The following is a 27,681-nucleotide window of genomic DNA, read 5'->3' on the forward strand; positions in this document are numbered from 1 at the left end:
ATCTGCGAGGGGAAAATGTATGAACCTGACGTGGATGTTTGTCCAACAGTCGCACATCTAATCAAATCAACAATATAATTATGTTTGTATGGTAATCATTCGGTCACTAGGTACATTTTTACTTTGAGAAAGAGCATCCAGGGAAGAATTTATAATGGTATTCTGAGACCTCGAGCAATTTTGGATCTGGGCTAGATCAAACCTTTCTATGCACTTAACTTTATTGCTAGCGCTTCGATGAGATGCATCCTTTGTCCATGCCACAATTGCACAGTCTGCCTCCACCCCAAAACTCCGCCTGCCTCTGGGGATTAGCTAACCTGAAACCCAAACAATACGACATTGTTGCATTTCCATTTCCCTCCTACAACTCTCTATTCTCGTACAATCATTCCAGAGCTTCTGCAAAAATCAATATTCTGGCCCAATATCGAAATGACTCCCAGCTGCGCATGACGGAAACTGTAGGTTCAGCACAGGGATCTATCGCGATGAGCAGTAATTATGTCATTTAAATCCCACACAGACACGAAGCGATGACAAGCAGGGTTGCTGTATCAAGAGCTCGCGACCGTTTCACGGTGACGATGGAAAAGACATGGACAGTTGTTTTGCGAATCACACCGTCTCACTAGGATCTATTGTTTGAAGCCGGTGACCATGCTTCGATTGCTGGATTCCTCGGAATTCAACGAGTGGTGGTCGTCTCTTCTAACCAAGGCGAGAGATCACGCTCCAAGTGCCTTCAAAGTTATTTGGTAAGTTGTGCAACGGTTTTGGCTTGTATAAATATTAAATTAACATGTAATGTTAACAACAGGGTGGATAGTCACAGGTGTAGGTGCATGAAGGAGACTGAGGGAGTCATGTTGCCCAATTTTACGCGACCTCCCGTTATTAAACGAGTGCAATGCTATTTAACATGACCTAGCATGCTTTTAAGAAGTTCTGTAATTTGAAACTCTTTCAGGAGCATGACCTTTCTTAACAGAATGCGGCATTTTGCTATTATATATATATTTATCATGATTTTTATGTATGTTCCCCTCCAGTTTAAAATTCGAACGAATACATGCAGTAATACAAATGTTAATTAAATTTACATTTGGTATATTAAGAAATGCCAGTATAAGTCAATATAAAATGTTATCCAGCATCTTGATTGGCGTCAAGAAGCTCTAATGTGTCAAGATTAAGACTGAGAAAACATTTAAACCAAATTAATGTCCGGTTCCTTTTGAAGGAAAACTCAGATTAGACATTTAGCTCTGTTTAGGTCCAACCATCTCAACCCCTATGTTCATGTTGGTAGAGCACTCACCCGAGATGCAATGGGTCTTGGGACCGATCGTATTGGATTGCGCTCATTGGATTTTCTCCCGTTCCAACCACTGCTCCACGCCTAGTATATAAAACATCGTAATATGTGCTGTTCTGTCTATGGGAAAGTGCACATAAAACACCTGTTACTGCTATTCGATAAGTGTAGCCTAGGTGTGCCTATTTTGACCAAGTTTAGACACCATAACAGTCGTAGTTTAGCATGTCTTCTCCTGTATGTCATGGCCAGTACTACGTTAATGTGAATTTGGCGTGTTCGAAACCCTATCTACCTACCTACCTATATGAACTTGTTGATTACCTAGGGTGTTAAAATTTAATAATTGTTTTTAAGTATTAAAACTGAAATCCTCCTTAATAATCCAGTGCTGTTTTAATAAATTCGCTATCAAGATATCATGATCAACTAAATTTGATACAACAAACAGGTTTGTGGCGATTTGAAATAAAATAGATTGTTTTAAAATTGGAAAAGGCGATTCGCGATTTGAACGTTAAATGGCAAATCAATACATTTGTACGTGACTTGAATAAGTGACTAGGCCTACATTTGAAAGCTATATAAAAATGGCGTATTACGGAAAGAAAAAAAAGATGTGGATGATGTCTAATTGGTTAAATAATAAAACATACAAAGGACTGTAGCTTTAAAATTACCATAATAAACGTTACTATAAATAATGACTCGTAGTGGGAGTCAAATACCCTTCAGCCAATTCAGAAATCATTTGAAAGGAAAAGAAGAAATATCCGTTCAATGACAAGCCAATATGTGTATACTGTATACATGTGCATATGTGATGTATACATGTGCAAGTGTGATGGTGTTTGCGTACGTATGTGCGTATATATGCATGAGCGAGTGTGTATTTGTGTGAGGTTTTCAGAATCCATATACACGAATCAATGGAATTGACATTTTCTGTGTATTAATCAATATGCGCGTTTCACAGTGCTAAGTTGACCATGCCTGCAAACACACAAACACATTTCCGGCTGTACGGCGATAATGAAGCATTTCTTCAGCTAGTGAACTGACAATAACTCATCAGTATGTTGTGTTCAATAAACATTTCTTTATGTAGCGCTAGCCAGTTTTTCTACCACGTTATAGATGTATATAGATTTAGTAATTAATTTTGTACAGGCAATATTATTTCTGTTCATACTATTATTTAATTTCTTGGAGTGCTTGAGATTTCTAATATCACAGTATCTCTTGAAATTAGATTTGAGGAACCTGAGACTGGTATGTGAAGAGTAATTTTGTTATTTTAAAATGACCAGGGCCGGGTTTGCATTGGTGAATTTAACACCTTGTAGCCATACACATCTTCTGTCATTTTCCAAGCATAAGTTTAACATAGACCTAAGGTATTTAACATCCAAAACACAACTATATCCCTAACTCCCCAAAACCTCGCCACCGCCGCCACCACAGAAAACAAAAACAAACAACCTCCCCAAAAACACCCAACCTCATAACAAACCCAAAACATGCCGACCAAAAGAAAAAAAAAAAAAAAAAAAAGAAGAAACGTTTTCCTTATATTTTTTACTTATGGATATTTTTCCTGCCCTCATCTTCACCCTTCTAACCCACTCAAAAAGAGACCTAGCTCGAATCACCTCCAGCCCTACCCCATGTTGATATTGATATGTGGGGTAAGGCTAGAGGAAAGTCTATGTAATGCTTTGGCAATTGTCGACAACCAAATGGTTGCAAGCTTCTGTGTATAAAATAAAAAAAAAATTTTCCTAAATCTGATGCCACAGAGCTTTAGTTTGATTATTCTCGAGTCCAGTCATGCCATTGAACTTGCATGTTGTTAACCAGTACCAACCCTACACGAAGAAACCCGACGCCCCCATGCAAAACGAACCAGCGCTGTAATTTCTTGTGGTGACATAGCCTTTCCTCTAACCTTCACCCACATATCGATATCAGTGGTAGGGCTGGAGGTGACTAGAGCTAAACGAGACCCGGTAATATAAAGGTTTTTGATTCTTTAACGAATTGATAATAACATTTCGTTTACATGCCAGTTTGCCTTTTATGCCGTGATAACCGCGTGGCATATTATCGATTTATTGGGTTTTGATAAGATATTTCTGAACCAGAAAACACCCCAAGCACGCGTACTTTAACGATAATTTCGTCCAGGGAATAATGAATATTTTACTCTTAAATCAACTAATAAAATAGTATGAATCATTCATCATATTGTACTGTTGTTAACCGATGTTTGTGTTTGGGTCAAAGTATCGTTAAATATTCATGCTTTGTAATGAAATGTCAAAACCAACCACGTACGTGTTAAACTGCTGTCTAAGAAAGTAGCGTAAGCAAAACCCATTCAGAGGTCATGGTAACAGGTTACCTTACACTAATCCAAGCACTTCCGTGTCAAAGGTGAAGGTGAATCATTCAGATTATAATTACGGAGTAAAGGCAGCTGCATCACTAATTGGTAATATTAATAATATGTGACAGTGTTTATTTGTATACATTCTAGAATATAATTATTTTCAGTAAATTAATGTACTTCTATTCAGTCGTTAAACAATTAAATGTGGCATTCCATTTTCTTGCAAATTATATGTACTGCCTGGGTGACAGGTCATGTCAGGTCAAGTCATAGGGTTTACCGTGCACATTCAAAGCAAGCTGTTGTAGCGCACGCCTGTCATGGGCGCAGGTGTCGACTTACCTTCGTCCAGGACAGGATGCCTGGGTGGGTTGATACGCTGATTATATCAGTTTTTATTTTATTGTGTTAACATAGTCGGCAATAGGAATTTATTTGGTGTGAGGGAACCATTACCTTTTTTATATCTCAGTGTAACATACTTGATATTTGTATAGATTAGTGCAGGAGTGGGAGTGCCTAGCGATAGCGAGGGCAATACATGAATTCCCACACGAGTTCAATAAATTTCGTGTAACACTTACGCAAATGTGATAATTTATTTATTATCCCCAAACTATAATTTGTAACACACGTTTATTATGACTGTAATCGCGGTCAGGTACTTTGTCTATAGAAGAAGAAATAGTCTTGTACACGATTTATGGTTCTAACTCCGTCTGTAGGAGGACTGCCAGTTTATAGTGCGCGTCAGTACAGGCTCTAAAGTCCTTTCTATAAATAAAATTTTGTTTTGTTTAACGACACCACTAGAACACGTAACCGGCTGTTGGATGTAAAACATTTGGTAATTCTGACATAGTACAGGACAGCATATACCACGGCCTTTGATATACCAACCGTGAAGCAGTAGTTGAGACAGGAAAAACAAAAACAATCAAAGATCGAGTCCACTGAGAGAGAGAGAGAGAGAGAGAGAGAGAGAGAGAGAGAGAGAGAGAGAAAGAGAGAGAGAGAGGACAATTTTAGTTGTATAGAAACATGCATATCATCTAGTAGGCACATTTCATTTCAACTTATTTTCTTGTTTATATTCAATTAAGGTTCAAACACGCTGTCCAGGGCACACACCTCAGCTATCTGGGCTGCCTCTGGGCTGGACAGAGGGTTAGTTGTTAGTGGGTTAGTGAGAATGAAGAGGGTGTAATGGTCTTACACCTACCCAGTGAGTCGTTAAAACTCGCTCTGGGTGGGAACCGGTACCGGGCTGCGAACCCAGAACCTACAACCCTTATGTCCGATGGCTTAACCACGAAACCACCGAGACCGGTAGTAGATACAACGTGAAATAAAAAAAGTGTAACTATTTTTTAAGACAGTAACTTAATATATAAGTTTCATGGTTCTCATCTTATTGACAGTCGTTGCGAAGTAATATTATGTTGACCCAACCGCACCCTTGTCTTAAAGCGACATATATATATATATATATATATATATATATATATATATATATATGGTATACTCTTAAAAACAGTAGAGGAATGTAGGAAATAACAGCCAATTAAAGAAGAATCAGGAGGTATCACTGTCTAGGAAAATTTGCATAATATTAATGAAGGAATTGGGAAGAAATGACAACCAACAGTTCATGTTGGCAGCAGATTGTTTGGCTGCAAACGACCTTGAAACAACATAGGGATGACATGTGAAAATTGAACGTAGAAGTCGTTTGATCAATAATTTGTTTGTTTTTTCGACATGGCATGCTACGTATCAAATTCCCAATGACGATTTGAGGAAGTCTATCCCACTCCTCTTCCAGCGCTTGGCCAAGTTCAGCTGAAGTAGGCGGCGGCCGTTGACGTCGTCGTACGCGTCTTCCGATCATGCCCCAGACGTTATTTATGGAGAAAAGGTCGGGGCTCATTGCTGGTCATGGCATTCTGGTAACGTGTTGCTGCTGAAAGTAGTCATTTACGATATGTGCACGGTGGGTCCGAGCATTGTCATATTGAAACACAAACCGTCGACCAGCACGGCGAGTCAACGGGACAACAATCTGTGCCAGTATGTTAACCCGGTAGTACTGACCAGTGACCCTCTATTGAACAATATGGAGTGGTGTTCTGTCAATCCACATCGTAACTCAACCACCACCAAATCTGTCATGTGGTCCGAGTTTGACGTTTGCTGAAGGCGTTCATTTTGACGTCGCCAAACGCGACCACACCTATCCAAGAAGTCCTGAGTGAAACATTACACGAGACCACAGACGATTCCCCAATTTCGTTGTTGTGTACACCGTTCGCGCCAGTTTACAACGTGGCACAACACGTGGTCGCCGAGCTTGCAGATGAGCTGCATGTAGACGATTTCGAATCGTCTGTCATTTTAACTTATTTCCGTGCTTATATCTAATTAAGGTTCAAACACGCTGTCCTGGGCACACACGTCAGCTATCTGGGCTGTCTGTCCAGGACAGTGGGTTAGATGTTATTTGTTAGTGGTTAATGAGAGAGGGAAGAGGGTGTAGTGGTCTTACACCTACCCGTTAAGTCGTTAAAACTCGCTCTGGGTGGGAGTCGGCACCGGGCTGCGAGCCCTGTACCTACCAGCCTTATGTCCGATGGCTCAACCACGACACCACCGAGACCGGTAATCGCCTGTCTCGTGACTTGAAGCCCAGTAGCCTGGTGCGATTTGAGTCGCTGTTTGAGCTTGATTTCGTAGAACATGGGTTCTGATGAATCGATCCTGGATTCGTGTGGTTGACCTGGGACGCCCTGAACGGGGTCGATCATCAACAATTTGGGTCTGCTGGTATATGTGTTCTATAGTCTGCAGATCACACATGGCGAAACATTTCAAACATATTGGCTAAATCACGCTGAATTCTACCAGTTTGAAGCATGCGAATAATCCTAAAGCTAGATTAATACTTCATGGCGGACTCTTGTTGGCGAGTAGTTGACTCGCCCAGTCCTGCTTCTGTTCAAACCTAATTCTCATTTTTCAGTGAAGACAGTGTGGTTTTAACAATGTTCATATTAAATTTTGGTGCGCGTTCGTTCAACGCTTTTTCATTTACCTAATAAAAACATAAATTTCAGTTTCACATGAGATCGGCAATGAAAGTATGAATTGACCTTCAGACGTTCTTCACGTCGTAGACGCCGCATCGCTAATTCAAAGACAAACGATGTATAACATCCAAAGAACAAAGGTTAACTGATCATGAGATTCAGCAAAAATTAACAGTAGTAATCACTCAAACAGATTTATCGACCGCTCTGTGAAGTGTCAAAGTCACGAACGACGCCCTACCCACGTTTACATTTTCGGCTGCGTTTGGATGTTAGTTGTGCAGCCATGAACGGTCTTTCCTTAAGCAGTCATTTTTGAAAGCTATTCTCTGTTCCAAAAATTGGTAATGACATTTGCATTTTAAATTCCCCTACTTTTTTTTTAGAGAGTATTTATGGTTAAGCGTTAACAATAGTTATCAGTATATATGTATCTCTTTAAGTAATGCGCTGTCGCCGTCTTCGTTCGAGTCTAAAATGCGAAGACGGAAATTATTGATTTTGAAATAGTATATGAGTGTCTTGGAAGAAAAAGTATTCACCGCACAGCAACAGCGCAAGAATAATGAGGGGAAAACCGTGACAGATGTCGTGCCAGTTAATACAATTACACAAAAATAAGAAGAAAGTAGTTCCCCTGGGGGCAGAAGCGATCCGTGTTCTATGACAAACGTGAAAAGTAAAACGACGAATTTAGGAGTGTTATTGAATTTAGAACTAAGTATGGGAATTAAGTAATTTATAGCTGTGAGATTATTCGATTTAGTAAAAAAAGAAAAAAAGCTCTGTCCCTCCCTCTCCAAATCTAATACATTAGTTATGATCAATAACAATAATATCAGGAATTATTTGTAGTTTCTTTAGCTACCACAGCCAAATGAAATTGTACAGATGGGATTGGATTTGATCAATTATAGTCATACGACCTATGGAATCTCCGTATTGCTAGGCTCAGACTACCAACTGCCAGAACAAAGTTGGCCAACATTTTGCTCACACGACTTGCCTGTCTAAGCGCTCTTACAACTCAAATCTCATCGTATAACCCAGTATTAGTTGTTACTCAGAGCGCACCCGTTGCAAGTCGGGAGTTGGGGAAATTACAACGCAACCGTCGAGTTAGCCAACATCGTCGAGACAGTTGACAGCCTGATACTAGCATTACGCGCTCTACACTGAGCTACACCCTGCCCCGAAAAACGAAATGAATATATAGTATGTAATTTTATTCGCTAAAAGATTGTTACAATGGCAACAATATAATGTTAGTATTTATATACCCCCCACCCCCACCCCCCGAAAAACCTAACAACAACTAGAAAAAGCAACTAGTCATTACATCTCAATAATAATGCACTAAAACTAAAGAAAGAACAGAAATTTAAACCTTGCAGAGGCGGATCTGGGGGGGGGGGGGGGAGGGGCACTTATATTAATGTTTTTGTTTTTTTACAATCCCCTCCAAACCTCCCCCAAAGTTCCATTGGTATTCCACTTCATGTCATTGACCCCAACCCCCTCCCCACAAGTGGATTTTCTGGATCTGCCACTGCCTTGATAAAACTGTTTCTATTCTATTAGTTAGTTAGTAGATAACAACAACTCGTTTTGGGTGACCCGGTCCATGCAAACTGTAGAACCCAACAACAGAAAAGCCATTAGATTAGAAATTCCGGAATTAATGTTTCAACTAAAAGCCTTAACTTTCCAGAAATAGCCAGAAATAGCGTACAGTATTGAAAGCGGGGTAAATGTCCCTTTAAAAAGACATTCTGTAGCAATTGAATGGAAACATCGATTCACAGATAATTGACTGTTAACAGTTTGAAGAACGACCGGGAGCTATAGTATATCGCAATGCTTGGTTCCAGAACGTGTAATTTGTTTTACAAAAATATTATCGCACAAGTGGTAGCCACAGTTGGTAACACTGAAGGCAAAAATAAATGGTAGATTGATTTGGTTTCTTTTTACAATATTTCGAAAGAATATGGTAAGGCAGTTTTTATTCCGTACGGACTTTCATTTTTGTAGGATGGCAGGCTGCCTTTTGCCCGAATTAAACGAAAATGCCCGAATCGGGATAACAACAGCTTTACTGCCAAACAGCTATATAGGGTTGCAAAAAACATTACGCATTTTTACATCGATTACAACTAATTTTACGGATAAAAGGATGGAAATACATGGTAAAAAAAAGAAGAGAAAAATTGTTTGTTTTGTTTAACGACACCACTGGAGCACAATGATTAATTAATCATCGGCTATTGGATGTCAAACATTTGATAATTATGACTCGTAGTCATCAGAGGAAGCACGCTACATTTTTCTTAATGCAGCAAGATGTCTTTTATATGCACTTTCCCACAGACAGGAAAACACATACCACGGCCTTTGACCAGTTGTCGTGCACTGGTTGGAATGAGAAAAAAACAATCAGGTGAACGGATTCACTGAGGTGGCTCGATCCTGCGACGCAAGCACCCCAAGCGAGCAATCAACCGACTGTGCTAAATCCCGCCTCTACATGGTAAAAAGGTCTCATGTTAGCACACTTTGCTCGAATATCTCTATCGTTTTTGCCCGAAGTTGAGGATTTGCTCCAGCACAAGGGGGGGGGGGGGGGGGGGACAGTGCCCCCCTGCCTCCCCCGTCTCGTACGCTTATATTACTCTCAAAAAGGGGGTGGGGCAACAGGGATATTGTTATACCCAATCCTTAAATTTCTTCAACTACGGCCTTGTTTCTGTCAACCGGCCTCGGTGGCGTCGTGGCAGGCCATCGGTCTACAGGCTGGTAGGTACTGGGTTCGGATCCCAGTCGAGGCATAGGATTTTTAATCCAGATACCGACTCCAAACCCTGAGTGAGTGCTCCGCAAGGCTCAATGGGTAGGTGTAAACCACTTGCACCGACCAGTGATCCATAACTGGTTCAACAAAGGCCATGGTTTGTGCTATCCTGCCTGTGGGAAGCGCAAATAAAAGATCCCTTGCTGCCTGTCGTAAAAAAGAGTAGCCTATGTGGCGACAGCGGGTTTCCTCTAAAAAACAGTGTCAGAATGACCATATGTTTGACGTCCAATAGCCGATGATAAGATTAAAAATCAATGTGCTCTAGTGGCGTCGTTAAATAAAACAAACTTTACTTTTTTTTGTTTCTGTCATCACATGATCTCCAGTTGATGTATGTCGGTTAAGAATGATCAATATTAGTTTCACCACCCCCTCACTCGAAAAACGTTTAGCAATGATGCTGATATTTTAAGCAAGGTCTTTTTTTTAAATTCAGAGACGAACGTAGGTGACATAAGGCCTGGACAACTAAAGAAATTACCAGAAGGAACATGCATTTTTTAAAATTATGGTTATGTGCAGATCATTGCGCCATCGGTGCCAGTGACGAAATTGTATTCAGAAACTGTTTAAAGCTGCTGTCACACTTCTCTATCTCATAATACCTTCCGCCAGATACAAACATAGGAATATTAAAACTAATTAATGTGTCTTCGCTATTGAAAGGTCTCGTCAACTGTGTAGTTTGAAACTCACAAATATCATCCCCATTTGTTTAACACTACCAAGCTTAAGTTTATCGTTTATAAATACTAACGTTACATAATAATAAAGACTGGTTTTCACAAACCATTGTGCAACAAAATGGAATAGAATACAAAAGTTCAGAAATATGTATTGTGTATGCGTATACGTATGCTAAATTTCAGGGTATATCCAGGGGGGGGGGGGGGAAGACCCGAGGCGTTATGAGATGTCAATTTCACTACAACGGCGTTTGAATGTGACCTAGATTACAAATAATATTTAAAGGACATCAAAGCATGTCACATCACAGAAAGAAAACAAAAGTTGATGATTTAGTATCATTTATTATCAATGCTTTAAACAATATACAAGATATTACGCCTTTAAGAGCGGAAACTCGTCACTTAAAATGCTAATATAAACAGAACAAATATTGCCAGGCTGCATTGAATCTCCATAACACAAAACATCTGATTCATAAACCGTATTACTACACAATCAGCGGATGGAAAGGAATAATTATTGATTGATGTGAACCACAGAGTCGGTATGGACTCGGCTCAAATCAAACACGTTCATAACTCGAACCAGCTAAAGTTATTCATCGTTCCATGACAAACAAGGCTGGAAATTAAATGTCAGTGGTAAAAATCGTATTATCGTTGGTGTTACAAAGAAACTAATCATGACCAAATTTCTTGGATTGCATTTTGATATTGTCACTTGACCCCACTTAAGAGAGCAAGAAAGCAAGATAGAGAGAGAGAGAGAGAGAGAGAGAGAGAGAGAGAGAGAGAGAGAGAGAGAGAGAGAGAGAGAGAGAGAGAGAGAGAGAGAGGGGAGAGAGGAGAGCAAGCAAACAAGATAGTTATATATATAGAGAGAAAGCAAGCAATGTAGCGAGAGAGAGAGAGAGAGAGAGAGAGAGAGAGAGAGAGAGAGAGAGAGAGAGAGCAAGCAAACAAGATAGTTATATATATAGAGAGAAAGCAAGCAATGTAGCAAGAGAGAGAGAGAGAGAGAGAGAGAGAGAGAGAGAGAGAGAGAGCGCGAGCGAGAGATATGCGCTTTAACAGTGTTTCCTCAACAACAAAATATTATATATCTCTATCATATATTCAAACTGCTGACACGAAGCGTATGATACGGGCATCATTCCAAATAAAAGTGTTTGCGCTGCGCGTAATTACTGCTCTAGCAATTCATCAATTGAATTTAGTCGTGTATAGCGCTGTATGGCCATTGGTGAAATGGTTATCTGCTCAGATGGTGTCCTATGGCACTTTAGATATTGACTATTGATTTAGATTCACTTTGTTTAGTTTTTTTGCTCATGCGCCATGACCTACATGCATGCAACCTTCAGCCTTTCTCATCTGTTTATGCAATATTCACGACAAAATGTATTTTTAATAAAACCGTTCACAACACGATATAATTATATATATTTTACCATTCTACGATTCTTGTGTCTCTGACTTTATCAACTGAAATATATTCAATAGTGCACTTAGCCGTTAACATCATTAATACAGATATTTTCTGGACAAAACAGAGTAGAAGGGATTTAGAATCGAGTTAAAATACACTCATGGCTTGCTGTGAAAATGGCATTTGTCAAACTTTAGTTATCAAATTCGCTGTTGTTGTGGTATACCAAAAGAACAAAAACACATGTATGTACAGTGAAATCTCTCAAAACCGGATCCTCTGTAAACCGGATACCTCTTAAAACCGGGCTTTCTATTTGATCCAGAGGGTGTCCGGTTTAGAAAGAAAGAAAGAAATGTTTTATTTAACGACGCACTCAACACATTTTAATTACGGTTATATGGCGTCAGACATATGGTCAAGGACCACACAGATATGGAGAGGAAACCCGCTGTCGCCACTTCATGGGCTAATCTTTCCGATTAGCAGCAAGGGATCTTTTATATGCACCATTCCACAGACAGGATAGCACATACCACGGCCTTTAATATACCAGTCGTGGTGCACTGGCTGGAACGAGAAATAGCCCAGTGGGCCCACCGACGGGGCTGTCCGGTTTAGAGGAATTTCACTGTACGAGTTAACTAGGATTTGTACCAGACACTATATAGTCAGTGACGTGCCTTGTTAAATAGATTCTAAAACAGCCATAGCCCTAAATTACCTTTATTGTGATATCTAGGTACAAAACGCATAAGCAATAATGTTAGAAGAAAAAAAATTGCTAGATGTTCAATTTAAACCATTTTATTACTTAGCTTTCCATAAAGGTGATTTTGTATTTTGTTTGTTCGTGAATCACGGGTGTTTACAAAAGTAGCTAAAACTAATAACTGCATGTTATCTTGATGACTTAGTCTTTAATTTCGCCAAATTAGTTAAAGAGACAGTCCTGACTTAACAACCATTGTAAAATGTTTCCGACCAATAGAGCCGTTTTGATGACGTAACATACAAATTAAATACATTTTCTTATTTAAAATATCAGTGTCTGTATTTACAAACGGTTTGTTGTTGTCCCAATGCTTGTAGTAGCCCAGACCGGATTTTACTTCCCAGTAATTTCGTACGTACGAAAACATATATATCACGAATTATAGTAAAAACTGAGTGCTACAAACATTATTATACGACTGCAAACACATTCGATATACAGACACTGGTATTCTAAACAAGAAAATGTATTTAGTATAATTCCATTTTATAATTACTGTTTTGTAATAGGCGACTTGATTGGTTAAAATGCTATCACGTGATCTAAAAAACCAAAAATGTTCATTCTTCCATGAACGTGAAAACTGCACTTTTTCGGAAAACAACGGAATCCCCGAGGATTCCATCGTTTCTATTTTTTTTATCCCAAGTTCGTCTGCACTGTCAGTGACGGTGACATTCAGGCTTTAAACGACTCCGGTTTCGAACTGAGACATATAATGTATATGACAGGCCACAAAAACGAAGCTTCTATTAGAAGTTATAGCAGAGAATGCTCAGCAAATCAAAAGAGAGACATGAACGCAGCTCTGTCACATTTAACAAAAACACCAAACCGACAACTTAGCCTACACGCGCGAAAACACATACGCCTTCGTGCACAATTCCGCGACCTGTCCTTCCCGAGAATAATATCACACAATCACAAACTTCCTCTGAAATCCACACACACAGTACCACTGAAACCACTTTATTCCTTTCAAGTCAGTCTTCACATTCATTTTCACTAATTCAATTTTTGAGAACTGCAATTTTAATATAGGTAGTAGATAAATCTTCTAAATAATTTTACCCTCTCCCCATGTTAATTAGTTCAAAATTCATCGAAATTTTTTTTTGCGTTATCAGTTGATGTTCTGTTATTTTAAATTTTATAACGTTTTATCCACATTTGATTCAGAAAATTAAAATTTATAAAACCTTATGTAAATCAATATAATGAATCGAAGATTTGACGAATGTAACTTTCTGAGGGAATTCCCTTATTTGTGTATTGATACAGTTGTAAATCATTGGTTTAAAAAAAAAAAAATAGTTTGTATAAAGGCAATATTAATGCATTTGGAATTATAAGAAATGAACGTTATATTTTTGACGTTCATGCGATGCTACGCCATTCATACAGTGTGTAAAACGGTTTTGGTGTTTATCATCGCATGAACGTCAAAAATATAACGTTCAATTCTTAAGTGAAATAGCAGTCGCCAACAAGGCTCTGTTATCGCAAACATCTTACGATGGCTGCAAACTCAGGACAGTCCCTTTAAACATCATGATTCACAGGCAAATAGAAACGATATGCGAAATATATACAGAACAGTTTCACATTAATGGGTTTCACTCTGGACCATGTCAGTTGTAAATGAACGCTAGAAATGTAATAACAACCACTTGTGTGAGCGCCACCGTTGATGTTCGATGAATCGTCGGATCGATAGTTTACCCTAGGTGGATGGCTTATTTCATTTCAATTTATTTTCGTGCTTATATCCAATTAAGGTTCAAGCACGCTGTCCTGGGCACACACCTCAGCTATGGGATGTCTGTCCAGGACAGTGGATTAGTTGTTAGTTGGTTAGTGAGAGATAAGAGGGTATAGAGGCCATGCACCTACCCATTGAGCCCTTAAGAACTCGCTCTGCTTTGGAGCCGATACCGGGCTGCGAACCCTGTACCTACCGGCTTGTAGTCCGATGGCTTAACCACGACGCCACCGAGGCCGGATGGCGTAATAGGAGTTCTAAAGGTGCATGGCGACACCTTTATTCTATTGATAAAAACTCTGTTGCCGTAAGTGTCTCAGTTGCCAAATGATACACTAATAACCTTAATTTAAAAACTCTTTTGGGATGTCATCCAGCAAACATTTCATTCCATTCCTAATGCCCACTGGTTAAACAAAGTACAAGGTGTGTTCAGGCGCGTGCGCGTGTACAGGGAATTGTGCAGGGGAGGGGAGAGTCTAGACTGTGGCGGGGGGGGGGGGGGGGGGTGGGGGTTGTAAGGGGAGTTCGGGACATGCTCCCCCGGAAAATATATTTAAAAAAGGACGAAAATTCGCTTTGAGCAGAGGGGAGGGGTGGGTCGACCTCAGAAACCCCTTCTGCACACGCGCCTGGTGTTAGCGATTTTGGTGGTGTTATTATGGGTTTTAAAAAAATATATATATACTACTCAAAAGAATTTAAGGGTCAGACTATATTTTCGACATTATTTTCTGAATGTCAATTATATTAGCTAGACCATGTTGACGAAAGTGGGTCTAAGCAACCCATAAATGAATTAAAATCCACTGTCATTGACACTGTCGACTAGTTCTAATGGCGAAAACATGCTTACATTTGCACGTAAATTAGGGCGAAAGCGAAAGGTCTGCTAAGTGCCCATAACTTGCTTTTTCACAAAGCGCTTCATTTGCACGCTTTGCATGTGTATTCCATGTTCCCAATGCTGAATTTCCGTATAATTGGAGCTTGCGTTCGTGTACGGTGCACACTCCAAATTCGACAATGGTACGACGTCAACTGACTATCGAAGATCGAGGAAGGGCTATTGCTTGGCTTCAGGATGGCAATACGCAAAGAAATGTTGCTCTGAGACTTGGTGTCAGTCAGAGTGTCGTTGGCCGACTGTGGCAACGGTACCAAGCAAAGAATTCTGTTCGAAATCGTCCACGTTCGGGAAGACCCCGAAGCACTACAAATAGAGAGAACCGCTACATCACCAATATGGCTCTACGTCAACGCACAACCACTACACGCCGATTACGTGACAATCTGCGGACTGCGACTGGAACTCGAGTGTCTGATCAAACCATACGCAATCGTCTGAGAGCCAATAATCTACGCTGCCATCGCCAGGCTGTTCGACCACCACTCCTACCACATCACAGAACGGCCAGACGTCACTGGTGCACACTTCATCTGCGGTGGCAACGTGTTCAGTGGGGTCGAGTGATGTTCACTGATGAGTCCAGGTTTAGACTCCAGTTCAACGACGGTCGGGTTCGTGTCTACAGACGTCCTGGGGAGCGCTTCGCTGACGTTAACGTTAAACAACGTCACCGGTTCGGTGGTGGTAGCGTCATGGTGTGGGGCGTCATCTCTATCCACCACAGGACCCCCCTCTATGTGGTGGATGGCAATCTGAATGGAATCCACTATCTGAATGAGATTATCCTGCCGTTGGTTCTCCCAGGCCTTCAGCAGATTGGCGGCGGGGCAGTTCTGCAGGATGACAATGCCAGACCCCACCGCGCCAGGGTGGTAACGGACTTTCTCAGACAACAAGGTATCGCCAGGATGGATTGGCCAGCATATTCGCCTGACTTGGCCCCAATAGAGCACGCCTGGGACGAATTAGGCAGGAGAGTTCGGGATAACCATGCCCCTCCGGCCAACCTTCATGATCTGGGTCAACTTCTTATGGCAGAGTGGCAGGCCATTCCCCAAGAGTTCTTCAGACGTCTGATCAACAGCATGAGGCAACGATATGTCGAGTGTATTCGCGCCAGGGGTGGATTCACACACTATTAAACGAATGTTCTAATGTGTAAAATCCATGTTTGACAACCTTCAACTTTGACAGTATGTCATGTGACTTTCTTGTATACAGTGACGTTTATTTGTGTTTTTTTGTAAATATGGAACAATAAATTAAATTTTTGGTGTAGTTTACATCATCAATCTAATACACTCTGAAATTTATTTGGTTGTAAATTTTTGACCCTTAAATTCTTTTGAGTAGTATATAATATATAAATCTGTCAAGAGACTGCCATTTAAACATACACTAGACATGGCTATTATGCTCACTAGCTAATCCTCTCAGAATTAGACATGCTAATTATGACCGGAACTGAATACCAATCAGACGAGTTGCCATGGAAACTGTTAATACTGTAGTTATGAGATACAATGGTACAGACATACATGACATTTTATAGATTGTGTCTGTCAGCTTCGGGTGTCATCTATTATGCGAATCCATCTTGTGTTACAGGCGTTATCACCAGTGGCTGGAGCCAGCAGCACATGTTCACAGGTCTTTAATTAGCGGAGTTTTGGCATTATAATAATCACATTAGGTGCACCGTAGAGCCAGTGAAGAAATGTGAGAAGAGAACATGAAGAACGTCTACGAAAAATGAATGTGTCAAGAATAGAATGAAAAAAAGTTTGTTTTGTTTAACGATACCACTGGAGCACATTGAGTAATATTTATTTATTTTTATTTTTATCCCACTGCCCCCTTTCATTTTACTCCCTTGAATTCCATCTTATTTCTTTCCGATCTGGCAAGTCCTATCTTTCAACTTCTTTCGCTGTCCACCTCTACATCCCAGTCCTTGTCTGCGACAGGTGCTTGTCTCTTGTTGGCTATCCGTGCCACACACCTGTCATTCCTCATCAGCTTTTAACTGTGGGCTTAGTCTGACCACTTCGGAGAGTGTTCAGTAGTTACTTCTGGCATTGTTAAGAGGCACTTGTAACTACCTACTATGCTCCGCCACTAGGCCTACTTGCGGTAATTCTGCATTGTTATGCCCGAAACCTTAGTGGTATAGGGACATGTTAACAGGATACTCTCTCTGCATTGTTAAGAGGCACTTGTAATTACCTACTATACTCCCCTACTACCTACGATAATTCTGACTCGTAGTCAACAGAGGTAAACCGCTATATTTTTCTCCGATTATATGGAGTCAGACATATGGTTAAGGATCACACAGATAATTATAGAGAAAACCCGCTGTTGCAACTTCATGGGCTATTCTTTCCGATTAGCCGATGATTAATAAATCGTGTGCTCTAGTGATGTCGTTAAACAAAACAAACTTAAATTTTACTGCTTGGAGTGTCAGATATTTGATATATGTGACATTTAACAGACGAGCCCTCGTATTTAAGGTACTGGGTTCATAACCCGGTATCAGCTCCAACCCGAATCGGTGAGGAGGTGAGAGGACCCTACACTAACCTCTCTTTCACCGATCATTAACCTCAACCTCGTTTTAAACAAACATCTTGAATGGCCGAGTTATTTTCCTGTGTCAGCATTATTAAACTTTTATGTTTAAACAACCACAAAATAGATGAATATAAAACACGATATTTGATCTACTAATAGCAACAAAGGATCTTTAAACACTTCTTCACGGACAGGGCAGGACCAGCGCCGGTTTATCCTAGTAGCACATGTAGCACATGTAGCACGTGCTACCAATCTAATTAAAATTAGCTCCACTATTACATGTGGATCTAACAGCAGCCAGTTGGAGCTCAAGTCCACCAATCAAAACCTTACTTGCAGAATCATGCCAGTGATTTGAAAATACTTTGAAAACATCCCGAATTATCCTGAGGGTATACGACACGTTTTATGTGAATTACGAATGCCTTATTTAGACCAGTAGAACTAATTTTAATCAGATTGCTAACAACACTGCGTAGTCTCCAATGTCCAAGTAACATTTCGTCTGTAAATAATAATTTAAATATTGACCAATCACACTTCGCCTTTTATAACGTTATTTGGGAGCATACAAATTCTAAAAATATCGGGCGAGTCTATTTTAGTGGCCGCAGTACAGCGAACCATACTAATACGTACAGGATGGGTTATCAGTCTTCAATTTTACATTACAAATTATTTATTTATTAAAAAAAACTAAAAACTAAACCAGTCTTCACTTTTACATTACAAATTATTTATTTTATAAAATAAAACATGTTTTAAGGCATTCGTAATTCACACGAAACATGTCGTATATCCTCAGAATAATTCGGAATGTTTACAAATTATTTTTAAATCACTGGCATGAATCTGCAAGTAAGGTTTTGATTGGTGGACATGATCTCCAACTGGCTGCTGTTAGATCCACATGTAATAGTGGAGCTAATTTTAATTAGATTGCACGTGCTACGCAGCCCGCGCTTCCGGGGTTGATGTGTACATTTATTCCCCCCAGGTAATTTCCCCCCTCTCCCCGAGGGTGTTGCAAATATATATCCTTGGAAGGGGACCCCCGCTGTTATTTGTGCTACAGGCCCCGCGGATCCTTGAACCGGGTCTGTGCTGGACATGCCGCTGAATTTAGTAAATCAGTCGTGGAGCACCGACTAGAAAGGGTAATAACCTAACGGTCGCACCGATAATCTACAGAACAAACATCTTTACCAACAATCATCACCACAGGCTATTTCTTAAGATAATATCAACATCAAAAGAATAATTTAGGCCTACAAAATTAATGGGTGGACACAGATTGACGAATCGATCGTCTACAATCAATAATAGATGACGTCTTTGTCACCAATACCGATTTGTGTGTCATTTACACACATTGCTGCGTCGACGTTTCCGTAGAGGGTACCTTTCTGTGACGTAGAGATGCTAGCCTAACGCTTAAGCCCTCTTCCTTTATTATCCGTGATTGGGATCGACCACTGCTGAATTTCACATTGACTCTCCCACCCACCCGATAATAAAAACGAACAGTTATCGAAACGGTATCCGTATTCGAGAATTCGTTGATGTAAGATTATGACTGATAATTGTACCGGTATATGTTACTGGTATTTGAACTCGTTTTCCAGGTCTGAAAATGGATAAAGTTTTCATAAACGATAATTGCATAAGCGTACGAGACGGGGCGGGGGGGGGGGGGGGGGGGGGGGGGGGGGGGGGGGGGAGAGAGCAACTGCCCCCCTAATGCTGGAGCAAAACCTCAAATGTATTTTCATAATTATAACCTCAAAATTAGTTGTAATCCATGTAAAAATGCGTAGTGATTCGTTTGCAACCCTATATAGCTGTTTGGTACTAATTCTAATATGAATAAACGTTATGTAGATTCGGGCATTTTTGTTTAATTCGGGCAAAACCAGCCTGCCCTCTATCCCCCACCCACCCCATCACCTATAAAAACGGGAGCCTGTACGCCTATGGGTAATTAATTGTGTGTCCCTTTTTAGATAGCTTAGAATTCTAAGGATCAGTGGCAAGAAAATAACTGGATCGGATCCCTTAAATTTTACGAAAAGTTGATGGAGTTTTATAAAAGATTTCGGTGGGTGATGGTCAAATATCTGAACATTTCTGATCTCCCGTTAAGTATTGGACCCTGGACAGTTGACGGCTTTATTCGCTCTCAGAGTACTAGTACTTCCCTTCCAGGATACTTGTTATTTAACGGAACATATCCTAGTTTTTAAACACTAAGACATATTTTTCACTATTAGAGCCCTTTATGATCACTGAAATCAAACATTACTTTTAGTTTATTGTTTAGATTACCCATTTCCGTACAATCGAAGTGTTTCTGGTCATCCTGGTGTTTCTAATACTACAAAATGCATTTTTCATATTTTTAAAAACGCACGTGCGTCTGAGAAATAACGATTATGGAGTTGCGTTTTAGTCTATTTTTTTTAGTGTACTTCAACGTCACAGACTCTTGTTTCACTCTGTTGTATCCAAATTTGTTACAGATTTGTAAATTAACCAAACTTAGTGTCCATTTTTACGGGTTGAAACTAGGGTCAAGATGAAAAATATGCCTTAGTATTTAAAAACTAGGGTCTGTCCCTTTAAGCCATTTAACAATTTTATGTCAACACCACAACCACCAATTCCTGATTTTTAGGAAGGTTGGTGTCTTACGAGATTCTTTCAAACTTGTTTTGATATTCTGTTTAAAATGATGCTTATTATTTTCAGTATGATTTTCTCAATCGTCGGTCTTGCTGCGACGTTTCGGTGGTTCCTATCAACAGAGTTGTCTACAGGCACTTCTGAATCTGTTTGTACGGCTTCGTCAACCGAGGGTTGTCCCTGGCAACACGTTTTGTCCGACCTGGCCAATCGTCTGCAGCTTCTTGAAATGGCGTTCAAAGAACAAGTAATTGCACGTGAATCCATAGCCAAAGAAGTAATCAACCAATCAGACGTGAATTCACACCTCAACGACAAATTAGACATTTTTCTCGAAAAGCTTGAGCTCATATCAAACAAGAATCGTTTGTTGGAGGTCCGGCTTGAACAAGTTACTGCCAGAATGCACTCAGATGGTAAGGCACAATCTTCTGTTTCGACAAAAGTATGGATCTCCATATTCTATTTGGTTTGTGGCCAATTTAAATGAATGATACAAAATAAGATTATTTATATTTCAAAGATTATTTTCAGAAAGTATCTAAATATATTAAATATTGATACAGATTTATGTTTTGACTTCAAAAGCAACAAAAAACAAAACAAAACAAAACATCAGCCAACAAACAATAGTATCTTATCACCATTATGTGTAAAAAAAAAATCTAACCAATAAAAACCATCCACGCTCTTCCATAATCATTAGGTTAAGCATGAATGCGCGAAAACAAGATTTTGAGTATAGATACATGTTTATATCTGAAATATTTCATTAAAATAAACGCATCTGTAATTATAAACTACACTGAAAATATAAAATGCACTGAAAATATGTTTGGTTAACACAATCCATTAAACAGTAGACACCACTATGGACCACGTGCTTTCCTTAGGAAGTTTCCAGAGGCGGGAGTACAAGAGGATAGACAACTTTCCAAAATAATATTATATAAATAAGGCTTTTTCCCCAAATATCTCAAACCTTCCCCCTAGCCTTCTGCAATCAGGAAAATGCCTGGTAAAGACATATTTAGCTAAATACAATATTTCCACTTTGTATGGTTACTTTATTCCAGAGGTGGCAAACCTTCCCCCTTGCCTCCTGCATACCGGAAAAACCTCTGATGAAGACAGATTTGGCTAAACACAATATTTCTACTTTGTATGATTACTTTATTCCAGAGACTCTTGGTTTTCTTGTCATGGTGTTCATTATGGTAGAGGTGATGGTCAGACTGGAACCAAAGGTTAGAAGACTTTTGACTCCCTGGCGCAATGGACCAGCACCAGCGAAAGAGGAAGAAAAGACAAATGATAACTGCCCTCAGGAACAAAATATCTCTTCGGTGTCAAAGGTGTGTATTGGTGGTTTATGTTCAATCCTTACGTCATTGGTCAGTTAGCTCCCTTAGAAGTTTGAATTGCAAAAAGGATCACAATAAGCGATCTTGACGTTTTCGTTTGTCAGTACTGCAGTCTGATTGAAATCAGCCCTACTGGTGTACGAGTGGAGCTGATTTTAATCAGATTGGTTAGTACCAGTATTAAAATTCAGATTAACGTCGTCTCAAATTAAAATATTAAAAACACATTGGAGGAACCCTTAAAGTGTGTGTCCATTTCCCATAGTCTTCGTCGCATATATTATACAGGGGCGTAGGCTGGGGGGTTCGGCGGTTCGTCCGAACCCCCCCCCCCCCCCCCCCCCCCCCGCTGAAGCATATGGTCCGCTTTCAGAACTAAAATATACAGGTTTATACATATGGAGTTTCTGATGGTGCAAAAACAAAATAGAAAAGGTGCACTTGGTTCATATTCGAAGCCCCCGTTCGAACTTACGTTATATAGAAGAGAGGTTTTGGGAATATATATATTTTTTATAGTAAGATGTGGTTAAACTTTGTGGTCTGTGACGTGATGTGTTCGCACCCTTCTATTCCCTCTATAGTGTGTCCTCCCTTTAAAGCACACCAACACAGTGCGATTTCTAGTAATGGTCTATGGCATCAAATATTGTGAAAGAACTTCTATCGTAAATACTTTAGTTGTACACAAGGAACTATCAGAGAGACTCGAATGCAAGACGTTCTATTGTCTTCGACTAATCATAATTTACTGGCCAACCAAACGCCTTACTGTAGATCGTTACTAAAAGTTGCACATTGCAAACTCATCTTAAGCATCACATGGTACTCTTACCACCGTAACGAACTTATTGTGAACAAGCGTTCAGAATTGGGCGATTCCTAGAATCTAGTGTATTTCATAGCTGTTTAGTTTTTAGAAAATACTAATCTTTAGTAAAACCCCTTAATGAAGATAATTATTGTTAAAGTGACTTAATCAACAACCGCCTTTGCCAGTTTCTCGTCCACACATCCCACACACGCTATAATACTGGCTCAAGGGATTAGTAATTGTCCTTTAAAGGTTACCGATTCTTTCGAATTATCACTAATTTAATTTACCATTTTCTTTAAGACAGCAAAAGCGAAGGTAAATGCACCAAGCCATGTACAGATTATGTAACACTTTGAAAACAAATGCATTTGGAAGCAGACGATAGGTCGAATAATTTTAAGCACTTTAGATGCACAAATAAACAAATATGTAAAAAAAACACCCATTCGAATCTAAAATGTGAGAATTACAAAATAATCACTATGAATAACACACACACACACAAACACACACACACACACACACACACTAATTAAAATTAGCTCCACTATTACATGCGGATCTAACAGCAGCCAGTTGGAGCTCATGTCCACCAATCAAAACCTTACTTGCAGAATCATGCCAGTGATTTGATAATAATTTGAAAATAATTTGAAAATATTCCGAATTATCCTGAGGAGGGTATACATTATGTTTCATGTGAATTACGAATGCCTTATTTAGACCAGTTAAACTAATTTTAATCAGATTGCTAACAACACTGCGTAGTCTCCAATGTCCAGGTAACATTTCGTCTGTAAATAATAATTTAAATATTGACCAATCACACTTCGCCTTTTATAACGTTATTTAGCAGCATACAAATTCTAAAAATATCGGGCGAGTCTATTTTAGTGGCCGCAGTACAGCGAACTATACCAGTACGTACGGGATGGGTTATCAGTCTTCAATTTTACATTAAAAATTATTTATTTATTTATAAAAAAAAAAACCCCAACTAAATCAGTCTTCAGTTTTACATTACAAATTATTTATTTTATAAAATAAAACATGTTTTAAGGCATTCGTAATTCACACGAAACATGTCGTATACCCTCAGGATAATTCGGAATGTTTTCAAATTATTTTCAAATCACTGGCATGATTCTGCAAGTAAGGTTTTGATTGGTGGACATGAGCTCCAACTGGCTGCTGTTAGATCCACATGTAATAGTGGAGCTAATTTTAATTAGATTGACACACACACACGTACACACTTGAAAAATAAATTATTTTTTGAAAAGTTATATTAGTAGGCAGCGGGTTTCTTCTCTCACTCTCTAGTGTCGCAACTATCAGATGTTAAGATATCTAACTGCCGTAGCTGTGTAGTAAAGTTAAAGGTTTTTTTTGTTTGTTTAGCGGGACTACTAGATCACATTGTTTAATTAATCATCGGCTATTGGATGACATACAATTTTAACACAGTGGAAATCACTACATTTTTTCATTAGCAGGAAGCTGTTTTTCACAAATAATTTGCCCATACCATGGCCTTAGAGATACCCGTCGTGGGTTATTGGTTGGGACGGGAAAAAACCCAATCACAAAATGGTTTCAGCGATGGGATTCGATACTTTAAACCAAATACCTCGGGCAAGCGCTCAACCGACTGAACTAGATCCCGCCCCTGTAATGCTGTTAATTATTGTGTTTTTTCTTCAGTCATCAGCGTCTTCATCATCACCATCGTCATCATAGTCATCATCATCATCATCATCATCATCCTGACACAACAATCATAAAACAAACGATATACTAGTAATTCAATTTTGTACAATGTACAAACGAACGTACGGACACACACACAAAAGGGTGGATTCTCGGAAAAAATTTTGAAAAACCATTGAAACACAGAAAATAAAATCAATATTTAAGTTTAGGAAAAAAAAAGAAGAAGCTTGAATAAAAATAATAAGTAAAAATGTGTCGTTTTATTCAACTAGGCCAACTCTTCAGACTTTAACAATGCAAAATGTAATGTTTCCGTCTCAATGTAATTTGAAAACTTGTTTGATTCCAAGATAACAGAATAGTTTGTTACTCTAGTCAAACATAATATTATTTATATTTTAGATTTTAAAAAATAAAATAAAAAACTTAAAACAACTAAACAAACAATAACAGAAACAAATGAGTAAAACAACTTTCGTGTGAACTAACTTTGAAAACTTTACTTGTGTGATTACAGATGTCCTTGTTAGTAACTGGCTTACTGAGGCGGAAGTGTCCTGTTTTGCCACTAAATGGTCATTTGCCATCTGATATTGTGGCGAGAAAATCATCTAACTCATCCAACTCGACTGATCCAGGTCGCAGGTCCCGCGTAGCAGTAGGTCATATTGTATCCTAGCTTAGACGCCTGATGCATGAGCTGGCATGCTTTGAATACATCTACAAAATTGTGTCCGCATCACTACTGATGACCAACTTATAGTCCTTCCCACAGGGAACGCCTTTTTTCATACTATGGAATTTACTACAAGCTGTTTATTTCTGAGCCGATTGTTTTCTAAATTACACACACAAAATAGCATAATTTTGTTATTTTCAAAACACTCTTACTTTTCTTCTTACGACAAATCAAATTAAAATTATTTACAAAAAACATTTTCGTAAGAGGACGGGACGGACTATAGTATGATTATGCAATAAAAACATATTATTCAGTTCTAGTTGGCTTCTGATTCCGCCATGTTAAACACAGCAGACTAATAAAAGTTATTAAAATATACATCTTTCAGTGTTTGACACTTGATTGTCGTTAAACATCTATTCTATTCTATTCTATTTGACACTTGACCATTTTCACTACATTTTCTTCCATTTTACCATTACTGCATGAAGTATTTGTGTCAAGCCTATATAACGTGTGCTTTTTGCCAAAACTATTTTACTAATAAAAAAATAATTACCTATTCTACGACATTAACATTTTTTTTTTTTTTATGTCATATGGCAATTAACATGTTTGGCAACTTAGTCGCTGATTATCATGATTATATTGGATGTTGTTTCTAAAAAATCATTTGTTTGTTGTTATTTTTGCTTTTTACTGCTTTCAGTTTACAGTTTACAGTTATAGGTAGTGTCCCCGCATGTAGGCTACTAACATTGAAATAAGAGTTTGAATTAATTTAGCCTATAGTAAAGCTTGCATTTTCTCTAAAAAAAAATTACATTATTAATTTGCATGTTTGTTGCTTCTTTGAACTCTTGTGAATTTATATTTTAATAAAAATACATGTACATACCAATAACAGAAATGATTTTGTTAACAATCTTAAAGTAATGTACAGACATTATTTTCCTAAAGAGGGGCGAAACGTAGCCGAGGGGCGAAACGTAGCCCAGTGGTAAAGCGCTTACTTGATGCACAGTCGGTCTAGGATCGATTCCTGTCGAACTATTTCTTGTTCCAGCCAGTGCACGACGACTGATATATTAAAGGCCGTGGTATGTGCTATCCTGTCTATGGGATGGTACATATAAATAAAAGATCCCTTGCTACTAATTGAAAAATGTAGCAGGTTTCCTCTATAAGACTATATGTCGAAATTACCAAATGTTTGACACAAATTAGCCGATGATAAATCAATGTGCTCTAGTGGTGTTGTTAAACAAAACAAACTTTAACTTTTATTCAATTAAATGTATAGAGAATAGAGCTTAGGGTCATATCTAGACCGAATAGTTCTGTCTCTGTGAAGCTTCATTTCATGTTTTATATTGATTTTGTAATAACTTGTCTATTTTATACTTATTATATATATCATATGTTCAAAGACAATGAACATATGATATAAATATAAAACAGACAAATCATTACAAAATAAATATAAAACATAAAATCAAGCTTTACAGAGACAGAAATATTCGGTCTAGGACATATATATCCTAAAATAATTAGCATACAGTGGGGGGGGGGGGGGAGGGGGAGGGCGGAGGAGGTAGAGAACTGGGGCGAAACTATATAAGATATTTAACTAGACAAAAGGACACATTTCCAAACCAAACGGGTTTGTACTACTATCTGATATTTTTCTGTCGGGTAACTGCCCCCAGCCCTTCCTGCTAGTTATACACATAAGTAATTACATTGCTACTAAAAGCCAAATCCGTAAGAACCGGGGGTGGGGGGTGAGGGTGGGGGTAGTACCTATGCCCACAACTTTCCATGTCTAAAAGTTAAACCTTTACGGTTTTTGACCTACTGTTATTTACCCCTCCTTAAATGTGCTATCTAATACTATAGCGTGTGTCCCACCCTTCCATTTCACATATTAGTACTACGGGCTTGAGTTTACATATCACGTGCTGATTTTTTCATTTTATATTCTTTTTTCAGAATGGTGTGAATTATTCACCGAAACACGGTATTTCACTGCGTCCTGAACTGTGTGTCATTTTGTTCAAGCGAGACAACAACATCTCGTCCACGCTCGTTGATGGGATCATAAAACACTTGGACGATGGTAAAATGGCGGAACGCCCTCACTACACAATTGAAGGGAGCGAAACCTTGAGGCAGATCCCCAGAGTGAAACTCTATTTAGTAATATCCGAAATGGAAGAAAAGTGTGGTCACAGTTTTTTGCGGCCACAAGACGTAGAACTTCACACGTCAGCAATTCGCTTCATGAAGTCTTTAGGGGGTAATTATCTATGTAGTTATTTAATTACAGAATGAATGAATTAATGCTTAACGACACCCCAGCACCAAAAATATATCGGATATTGGGTGTCAAACTATGGTAATGTAGTTATTACATGCACGTATGAATATAATCAACGTTAAAGGGACATTCCTGAGTTTGCTGCAATGTTTTAAGATGTTATCGACTAATAAAATATTTCTACGATTAAACTTACATATTAAATATATTTTCTTGTTTAGAATATTAGTGGCTGTATACTAAACGTGTTTCTGATCGTTCGAATATTTGTACTAGGTTAATTTTAATTTTATTTCCTAAAAAATAAA

The 27,681-nt window shown here is 38.9% G+C and overlaps 1 protein-coding gene across 2 annotated transcripts in view; it reads left to right on the plus strand.

The window, feature by feature from the left end:
* The first annotated feature begins 419 nt into the window (after positions 1-419).
* LOC121370785 overlaps positions 420-27,681 on the plus strand; it is a 31,440-nt gene continuing 4,178 nt past the window's right edge. The window contains exons 1-5 of one of the 2 annotated variants that reach the window (XM_041496251.1): positions 420-758; positions 20,544-20,893; positions 21,660-21,832; positions 24,889-25,029; positions 27,046-27,352. In XM_041496251.1, the coding sequence (XP_041352185.1) occupies positions 661-758; positions 20,544-20,893; positions 21,660-21,832; positions 24,889-25,029; positions 27,046-27,352 (1,069 nt within the window). In that variant the 5' untranslated portion in view covers positions 420-660. The remainder of the gene's footprint in view (positions 759-20,543; positions 20,894-21,659; positions 21,833-24,888; positions 25,030-27,045; positions 27,353-27,681) is intronic. The other variant, XM_041496252.1, reaches the window with a different exon arrangement.

The sequence above is a fragment of the Gigantopelta aegis genome, chromosome 4 (genome assembly GCF_016097555.1).
Source record: "Gigantopelta aegis isolate Gae_Host chromosome 4, Gae_host_genome, whole genome shotgun sequence".
Taxonomy (NCBI): domain Eukaryota; kingdom Metazoa; phylum Mollusca; class Gastropoda; order Neomphalida; family Peltospiridae; genus Gigantopelta; species Gigantopelta aegis.